At 41.8% G+C, this 9,513-nt stretch overlaps 1 protein-coding gene across 2 annotated transcripts; it reads left to right on the top strand.

Moving 5' to 3' along the window:
• Positions 1-1,757: 1,757 nt before the first annotated feature.
• Positions 1,758-6,725, top strand: LOC107595369 (hepatoma-derived growth factor-related protein 3-like). Of its 2 annotated transcripts, none has more exons than XM_016285753.1 (6): positions 1,758-2,076; positions 3,025-3,101; positions 3,174-3,312; positions 3,556-3,693; positions 4,921-5,058; positions 5,837-6,725. In XM_016285753.1, the coding sequence occupies exons 1-6, from the start codon at positions 1,993-1,995 to the stop codon at positions 5,861-5,863; spliced, it is 603 nt and encodes a 200-aa protein (XP_016141239.1). In that variant the 5' UTR covers positions 1,758-1,992; the 3' UTR covers positions 5,864-6,725. The 2 variants fall into 2 exon arrangements, with proteins under 2 accessions (XP_016141239.1, XP_016141238.1); XM_016285752.1 differs by having other exon boundaries at positions 1,767-2,076; positions 5,834-6,724.
• Positions 6,726-9,513: the final 2,788 nt, after the last annotated feature.

The following is a 9,513-nucleotide window of genomic DNA, read 5'->3' as shown; positions in this document are numbered from 1 at the left end:
ACTAAAGCTTCAAAATTCAGACATGATCGAACCTTAATATGGGATTTGAGTGAAAATATTCTCTTGATTATGATGCTTTATTGGTGGCGGTTCTGTATCTGTACCTGAACTAAGACCGTGACTGATTTGCTCTTTACATTCTTTTTGTTGCTTTTGTAAACCATTTCTACACACGAACAGTTCAATCACTATGTGAAATGAGTTTGATCTGAAATAAGCCTCTTTTCTCTTTTTTATTCTCTTTTTTTTGCCAGGTAATTCTCTGGTTTTGACATTTGCACTCTGTTCGTGTGTAGAAATGGTTTAGAAAAGCAACAAAAAGAATGTAAAGAGCAAATCAGTCACGGTCTTTAGGACTGAACGCGGTGGAAAGTGTAATCTGGGTAATGGGCAAAAGTCTAGTTAATTGCTGACTGTATTGTGCTTAAACTGTTTATGATATTTCAGAGGTAAAAGAGAACTGCTGAAGGTGTGCTATAGCTGTCATCAACCCATTAAGTTTACCCAGTGTCAGATTATGATTGTAAACTCACTATCAGTCAGTCGCTCTGCTGTTACATCCAGGAAATATCAGTCTTTTGGTAACTGTGTGTTTGGAGAATATGTGTTTAGTAGGAATGATCTCAAATGCTAAATAATCTTTTTCCTGAACTTTTGATTTGAAGTCCATGACTAGTCTTTATTAGAGCTTTGGAAATATTGTTGCACTCAGATGCTGAAGTCATGTTTGTTGTCTGATGATCTGTGCTTAAATCTGAGTGTTTTGCAGATCCTCCGTCTGTGGACCGGCTTTCACGCGCTGCAACACAGACGAGCAGAACAGACAATGACCGGAGGCCACAGCTGTGTCAAAAGTTTACATACACCTTGTACAATCTGCAAAATAAGATATTTTACAAAAACAATGATTACATATAGTCCACAAGACAAAATAATAGCTGAATTTATAAAAATGAACCTGTTGATAAGTTTACACAGGGTTAATTTTTGTAATACTGTCGTTACCTAGATGATCCCCGACTGTTTGTTTGCGATGGTTGTTTATGGGCTCCAAGTTTGTCCTGTTGCTGTTCTTCAGGAAAATCCTCCAGGTCCTGCAAATTCTTTGGTTTTCAACATCTTTTGCCAAGTTAAACCCTTTCCAGCAGTCACTATGATTCTGAGATCCATCTTTTCACACCGAGGACAACCGAGGGACTCCATTATTACAAAAGCTTCAAACATTCACTGATGCTCCAGAAGGAAAGAAAGTGCATTAAGAGGTGGGCTATATGTATTTATAAAAACTTTTGCAGATTCAAGGTGCACGTAAACCTTTGACCACAACTGTGCGTCCTAAGTGTTACTGAATTCACAGTGAAGTGAAATCATTTGTTTCTGCAGCACATTCGCTCCCATCAGAAGTGCTGTTTGTTGAGTGTTGTGCTTGTTAATTTGTGGGTTTGTTCACTCAGTATGAAGCACATGCACATACACACAAACTCTCAATCTGTTGCTTTGGCCTTCAGTGGTTCTCTACAGAGGCTGTGCACAGCAGATGAGCACACTTTTTATTTGAACATTATTAGATGCAAATGTCCTGTTGGAAGAATATTTTAGGAGCCTGTCAGAATGAAACTGTTGGCTTAAATATTGTTCATTGAAGGACATATTTATTGCAGTTCTGTTTCTAATTGTTTTTCTTTCCCCTTTAAAACTAAACTCATGCTGAATTGAAACACGTGCTGTGTGTGTTTGTCTGCAACAAAATGACAGAATAAAAGCAGGAAATAAAACGTGCCCTAAACATTACACGACGAGGGGACCGGGCTGTAGTGTTTAAGGAGGAAGAAGACGAGGGAAGAGGTGTTTCTGCAGGCCCTTTCTCTTCTTTCATTATTTATTTCCTTATTAACTGCGATCAAAACATTGATGGTCGATCCTCCGCCGCTGAGCTCGAGACCCGCGGAATATCGTGCAGTCTTTCTTTCACGTCTGTGAGTGTGTGTCGCGATGGCTCGCCCACGGCCCCGGGAATATAAAGCTGGAGACCTGGTTTTCGCCAAGATGAAGGGATACCCGCACTGGCCGGCGAGGGTGAGTACGAGCTGCAGCCGAGCGGAGCGGCGCGGAGGCCGGTCACCGGAGCGCGGGGCGGCCGCTGCACACACGAGCAAACACGGGCCGAAACCGGGGGAGAGCGAGCATAATGCACCGCGTTTTTCATCGTGTTTCTGTGCGTACTGTCAGATGATCCGCTCTCTTCTCGTCGTTCGGGGCTCTGCGTCATTTTAGACGTTTATGAAGTGTTTGACTCTTGGGACGGGTCCGGTTCGGAGGTGTGTTGGGTCTGTTGGTGTGTGTTTGTGCCGCTGATGGTGTTATTGGGCAGCAGCTGTTCCTCATCTGGGCCGTAAAGCGACGGTTTGGCCCGCGCGGGACCGGAACCGAACTCCTCCGAACTCGAACCCGCGGCAGTGCGGAGCGAACCGGTGCGTGTGTGAGATGATCTGGGCCCAGATCAGCGTTTTAGCTTCATTTCGGTCTCTGATAGTTCGGGACGCCGTGAGATCCGCTCTGACGATTTGTGCTACCCGCTCAGATTGTGCTACCTCCCGTTAAACAGATCGGTAGCGCAAATCGATAGCAAAAAAATGCTACCCGTCAGGTTGTGCTACCAGCATCTTGTGGTTTGAGGCTTTTTTAATGTCCATAACTAACCCTACCCTAAGACTACCCAGCCATACCTACCCTTACCATAAACGTTTTATTGCTTAAAACAATGCAAATATATTTTTGGTACAATCTGATGGGTAGCATGTTTCATCGGTACACCGGATCCACAGAGTGCTTTGAGTCTCACAGAGACGCATTCTTAAAGACAACAAGCGTGTAAAGCGCCCATAATGTGACATGAGGTAAAATGCATAAGTTTAACTGGACGAGAGCCAATCTGTAGAATTCTGGATGAAAACCCGTGTAAAACTGTCATTCAGAATAATGTTCCTGATCAGAGTTGAACTGTGTTTCCTCCTAATCGTTTAGATCGACGAGCTGCCGGAGGGAGCAGTGAAGCCGCCAGCTAACAAATACCCCATCTTCTTCTTTGGTACCCATGAGACGTAAGTCTGGAGTGTGTTTGTGATTCAGTGATATGTATAAAGCAGCAGTAATCAGCGTGTGTGTCTCCACAGTGCCTTCCTGGGCCCTAAAGACCTGCTGCCCTACAAAGAATACAAAGACAAGTTTGCCAAGTCGAACAAGAGGAAAGGGTTTAATGAAGGCCTGTGGGAGATCGAAAACAACCCTGGCGTCAAATTCACTGGTTTCCAGGTGAGTAGAGCAGCGGCGCGAGCCCGTCTGACCGCACCTGCGTCCATCTGACCCACACCTGTGTCCGTCTGACCGCCCCCGTGTCCATCTGTCTGACCGCCCCCGTGTTTGTCTGACCCACACCCGTGTCCATCTGTCTGACCGCCCCCGTGTCTGTCTGACTGCACCTGTGTCCATCTGTCTGACCGCACCTGTGTCTGTCTGACTGCACCTGTGTCCTTGTGACCCACACCTGTGCTTCAGGTGATGCAGCAGCAGAGCTCGTCTGAGACTGAGGGAGAAGGAGGGAACGCGGCCGATGCCAGCAGCGAGGAGGAGGAGGAGGGCAAGATGAAGAGCGACAAGGTCGGATCCAAGCGGAAAAAAAGCGCATTCTCAAAGGTACCTGAGCGGCATTTGAACTAGGGGTTGACCGATATGTGCTTTTCAGGGCTGATACCGATTATTACAGATCAAGTAGACTGATAACCAATATTTTGGACTGATATATAGCTCTGGTGTAAAAATGAAAATTCATGTCAAAATTAAGGCAAAAACTGCCTTCCCTGGTTTTGGTTGAGTGTAGTACTCCCACACTGCACTTCTTACTCTTGTCTTCCTCTGTGCATCCATCTACAATAAGGGTAATATAAAGAGAGAGTTAAAAGTGGGGCCACTGTATGCTTCACGATTAAGCCTATGAATACTGTACTACAGCTAAACCGCTTGGGGAAATGTAAGTATCTGGTTTCAATCATTTCCAAGTTAGAAATATATGTGTAATAGCATAACCTCATAATTCTTCATGAATTATTTTCTGATGACCAATTCATCATCTAATGCACATGAATGGATTAACTTAAAAAATCACAATGTAATAAGTGTAAATAATTTAATTGTCTTCATAGCTCCATAGTAGAAGTTGTTAAGAAGACCGCAACTATCTTCCTGAAACTATAACACTAATAGCCTATTATAGACACACTTAGTACAATAGCTTATTAAAATGTCTCAATTTTTGCCATCCTAATCTTGGCCTTGACGCTATTATTTTATCCATTTTAATTTACAGTACAGTGCAAATGGCATAAAATGAAGGCATAAAACATTCATTTAATTTATCTTTTAATCAATTATGAGTTAAACTTTTTATTTTTTGGCAAAAAAAGGGTTTACTGTTAAAATTAAAACATGGAAGAAATGGCGTATTGTGGGATTATTCTTTTAAACAAAAGTTGTACAAATTTCAGGCTCCAGGTCAGTAGGGGGCAGAATATGCACAGGATCACACAGTGAACCGGTGTGTGAGATACAGACGATAGGAAATGAGGCCATCATACATCATAGTGTCTGAGAGCAGAGATCTGTTCTTCACACTAATGACGCGACTGCATCCGCTCACCTGAGTCTGCGTCTCTGCTGAAGCAGCCTGTGAAGTGAGTGTGGATCTGAGCATCCCTCTCGCCCAGCCCTCGCTTAGCAACAGCTGTTGCCTAGCAACACAGTCCCGCACGCTCATATATGTAGTGAAGGTTAGCGAGCTACTAGCGTTGCGGCGTGACGCACCTCAGATCCCGCAGCAGCACAGGTGTGAGAATGAAGCCTGTTTTCACTCTGACCTTCTCCTAGATGTCGTCCAAGCTGTCCAGGAAGGGTTCGGATGAAGATCTGGAGAAGGATGGCAAAGATGAGCAGAAGAGCGGCTCAGAGGCTGGTGACCATGACAACAACATCCAGAACTCTTCAGACAAGACGTGCAGTCAAGGGGTAAGAGCAATTAACAGGAGACGATCTTCTTGATTTCATCATCAGGGCACCTGTACTTCTACAGCAGCTGTACAGCGTTCATCAGGACAGAAGTGATTCAGTAATGCAAACGGCAGTGAGTTCATCAGGGCCGTCGCATAAATATTTGGCCACTATGTTAAGACTCTGTCTTAAGAACTAGTTTGACCAACATGATCCGACTTCATTATTTGTATTCAATTTAGACCATTCTCCCTATTTATAACTGTTTAAGTTAGACGACTAACTTTTTAAGACTAGTCTAAGGCCCCTGATTTTCATTTATATCCATGTTATTATGCTTCATAAATACACAATAACTGGCAAATAAAATCCTGCCTAAAACCAGTGTGTGAGGAGCAGAGAGTCGCTGCTGTTTGACGGACGAGCGTGGCGTCAGGGAGGAATATTCCTCGATTCTAGCCGTTTCTCAGCATTAGAGAGAGAGTGAATGAAGTCCATGTGTCACAGCAGAACGGTGAACGTGATTTCAACAAGTACAACATGTTCCTGGATCAACATCCCAATCAACCAATCAGAATTGAGGGATAAATTTACAGGAAATATCTGTTTTAGGGTTAGGTGCTTTTGCGCCCTTGTTATTCAGCTATCATTTCTCTCTGATGTAGGGTTAGGTCTCTGTTTTGGACCGTAATATTGTTCCAGGATCAACAAAAGATGTTAGATCCAGGAACGTGTCTGACTTGGCAAAGTCACAGCAGAACGAGTGTCTGACGGCTGCTCTTCTCTCTTCCAGCAGAATCTGTCGCTCCGGGAGGATCACTAGATGATCGTCGGACTCCGGCTCATGACGCTGATATGTGATATTGTAAATGCATCTTATTACGCTGATCGCTTGCAAACTCCCACACATTATTATCTGGTTCAGTCAAACACACACACACACACACACACACACACGACCGTCATTCCTCTCTGCTGGTTTGGTTTAGAGTTTAGCTTTAATCTCGGCAGCGAACGTTCAGATCTCTGTCATTCCTCTCCTGTCACGCTACAGATTTCCTTCTTTCACAATGAACAAACACCTTGTAGGTCAGACGTTCATTTGTTAAATGACTTGGCCATCTTTAACGCTTTTACATAATCAGAGAAAAAAGAGTGGAAACTGTAGAATCCGTATTAAGTTTTGTGCACAAACAGAGTCGCTGTAACTCCATTTATCTCTGTACATTTGATTCTAGGAGCTCTGTACTATTATCCCGATGCTAGAGGTACTGCTCATCTTTTTAAGACGTGAAATATCCGTTCGTGTGTCAGTGGGTTGGTTGTTTTCTAGACTTTCTAGTGGCATGCTGGCTTCTGTTTCCATTCCGTAGCCCCATTCTGTTCTGATGATGTTCTTCTGTCCGTTTCGTCAGACGGCGCCGATCCCGTCCTCTTCCCGACGGAAAACGTGCCCTTGATTTGTTACCTTTTTATTTCTTATCTTTGTTTATATAAAGAATATATTCTATTTATTTTTGATGATAGTAGATGACTCATCTGTGGTAAATTCGCACTCACCAATGTGGTTTTCATTTCGTTCCAATTTTTATTGCCCTCCTACATGTTGCATTTTCAAAGTTTGTAGCTACATGTAAACTGTTTTTCCTGTTTATTGACTAGAATTTTACAGAATAAACTCATTGGAATGCAAGTGTCTTCTCTGCCGTGTCTTTATGTAGTAGTGCTCAGTTATGTCAAACACACTCACACACACACACACACACGTACAGTAAAAACCCGATGTCCAGGAGTCCCACGCAAACGACTGTCATTCCTTTGCTGTTTTGATTTAGAGCGTAGCTTTAGCCTCTGCGGCAGACGTCGTTTTTAGGGCCAAATGTTAATGTGGCCAAAGGTTGTTTTGACAGATTGAATCGTTCTTATTTAATGCATCAGAATTTATTTTTGGCTGGTATCTTCTGAATTGTTTGGCCTTAAATAATGAGCCTGGTCTTTTTGGGGGGCAGAGTTGAATGATACCCAGTGCTTCCCAGTCATTTTGCACATTAGCAGTTTTTTTCTGTAAAATGAGTTTTACGAATGCGTTGACATCATGAAGAAGCTTGCTTATGTGTCATTGGCATATGGGTAGTTATGGATGCTATGTGTGTGTATATATAGATATGCACAACATATGTTTGAAAATTAATTTGCTGTTTTTGATTGATTTGAGAGTCAGCTGAATTGTCTGTCCACCGGTTTGAATTTCATTGCAAACATACATATTCACCACATTTGGCTCAGATCGTTATCAGACCATGATGGCAAAAAGTTGTTTTAATTCTTTTTGATATATCAAACCATTCTCAATTATGGCATCTTGATTGTAATAATAATAATATATTATGTGACTATATCAAAGCAAGTCTCTGGTAAAAAGCCCTTGTTTCTAGAGCATGTGAACACAGTAAGGGTCACTCATCAGAGCTGTGTGTATTTTGTGTGTGGAACTGTAGTAAATGTGCTGCTCCGATGAACTCAATCATGGTATTAATTTATTATGATTATTCATCATTAGGAGAATGTGTACAGTGGTGTTTGTCCAGTGGTCATATTTACAGTTGTGTATGGAGACACGTTTTGCATTTTGTTGGAGAACTATTTTATTTCTCCACATTTGTGAAATGAGGTATTTCAGCCTCCTGTTCTTCTCAGTGATGAGAGAAACCTGACAAAGTTCTTGATTAGCTGAATTGATTCACAAACCATGTTTACTGGTTCTGCAGTTGATCACAAGGATGAAGCTGATCCACTGTCTGATCATCTGTAAAGTTCTCTGTAGTGAAGAGCGCTGCAGATCCAGCCGGGATTCACTAGTTCAGTGTTTCCCAACCGGGGGTGCGTCTGTCGAGAGCAGGGGTGCAGTGTAAAAAAATCCTTTTTTAATATTTTTAAATTGCTAAAATCTTCAGAAAAGCATCTATTATATAATATAAATTTCTGATGTCGCCAATAATTAGAAATGCACCAGAAATTTCGGCTGCCGAAAATTAGTTCACGGCTCAGGGTTCACTTTCACGTGGTGTGCCGCTCTGCGTATTATCCGCTCTATGTGTGCGCTCCGCTCAGTCGCTCCACTCGTGTACCGCTCATGCTCATCGGAACAGAAGTCCACTCAAACATTGAGCCGACGGGACACATGGATGCAGTACAGTATTGTTTCTGTCTGCAATAGCCCTACTGTGTGTAACATGGTGTGGTTTATGAGCAACTCTGGTAACGCTGCCCTCTCATTCATTGATTTGCTAACCGCTGTGTTATGCTCACGTGTTCTGATAATAATAGCTTTCTAGGACTAAACATTGTTTGGATAATTGGTAAAAAAAAAAAAAGTTAAATCTTAACCCTACTGTTAGACCTACCTGAAAAACTAAAAAGCAATTTATTTAAGTCGAAGGCCTGTCATTATTTTTTATTTGTGCTATCATTATTAATTTCTTTATTTGTGCTTCTTTTATTACTGACTGCTTACTTGTCATTTTTTATTCAATTCAAAGTTTGAAATCAAGCTATCTCATGCTACTGCACCAAAATTACCCCACTGTAAAATAAAATAAAAAACACTGAGTGAGCAAAACTTTGTGAGATAGCTAGTGTTGATGGTAATTAAATAAAATAAAAATAATTTTAAAAAAGCCTATATTAAAATCTGTCAAATAAATTGGTCTCTTCATTAGAAATTAGCCTACCGATTGCCACCATTGATGGACACAATTTTTTTTATATTAAAAATATCTGCATGACATTATAATCTGCAGTCCTTCCGTTGTACCGAATATCTATACTTTTCAAATGATCATATCAAAGTTAGAAATTCAAATATTGTGACAAAATTAATTTTGTAGGGTGCCACAAGTTTGTTAAAATTTCCAAAGGGTGCCGCGACTAAAGAAAGGTTGGGAAACACTGCACTAGTTGGCACTGCAGTCCTAGAAATGCTCCAGTCTCAGCAGAAGTAGTACACCGACATACAGTTCTAGTGTGATTTTATCTAGACAGACGTGTAACAATATTAAAGAGAGCAGGAGATAAGTTAGTCTTATTCTGCATTCTTTTATACAGAATATTATATTTACAATAAAATTAGTCATGTTGGTAAAGTCAATCGATGTCCAGAAGGCAGACGTGATCGATCTGAAATCATCGAGCTGCCACACACTAAACCAGTCTCTTCTCATTCTTCATGCAGTATTTATTGTTCGTAACGCCTGTGAGACTGTTTATGTATGATTCTTCTGTGCTTCTGCTTTTCCTTTCAGTTGACTGTATTTCTGTGACGTGCTGCTTTAGAGGATAAAAATAGATGAACATCAGCCACACGCACCTAAACACACTCTCCTCTCACACACACACACACATGCTCTCTCTCTCTCTCTCTCTCTCTCTCTCTCTCTCTCACACACACACACACACGCTCTCTCTCTCTCTCTC

Source organism: Sinocyclocheilus grahami, unplaced genomic scaffold, assembly GCF_001515645.1.
Source record: "Sinocyclocheilus grahami isolate Dianchi unplaced genomic scaffold, SAMN03320097.WGS_v1.1 scaffold201.1, whole genome shotgun sequence".
Taxonomy (NCBI): domain Eukaryota; kingdom Metazoa; phylum Chordata; class Actinopteri; order Cypriniformes; family Cyprinidae; genus Sinocyclocheilus; species Sinocyclocheilus grahami.
This window is presented reverse-complemented; position numbering and strand designations above follow the sequence as displayed.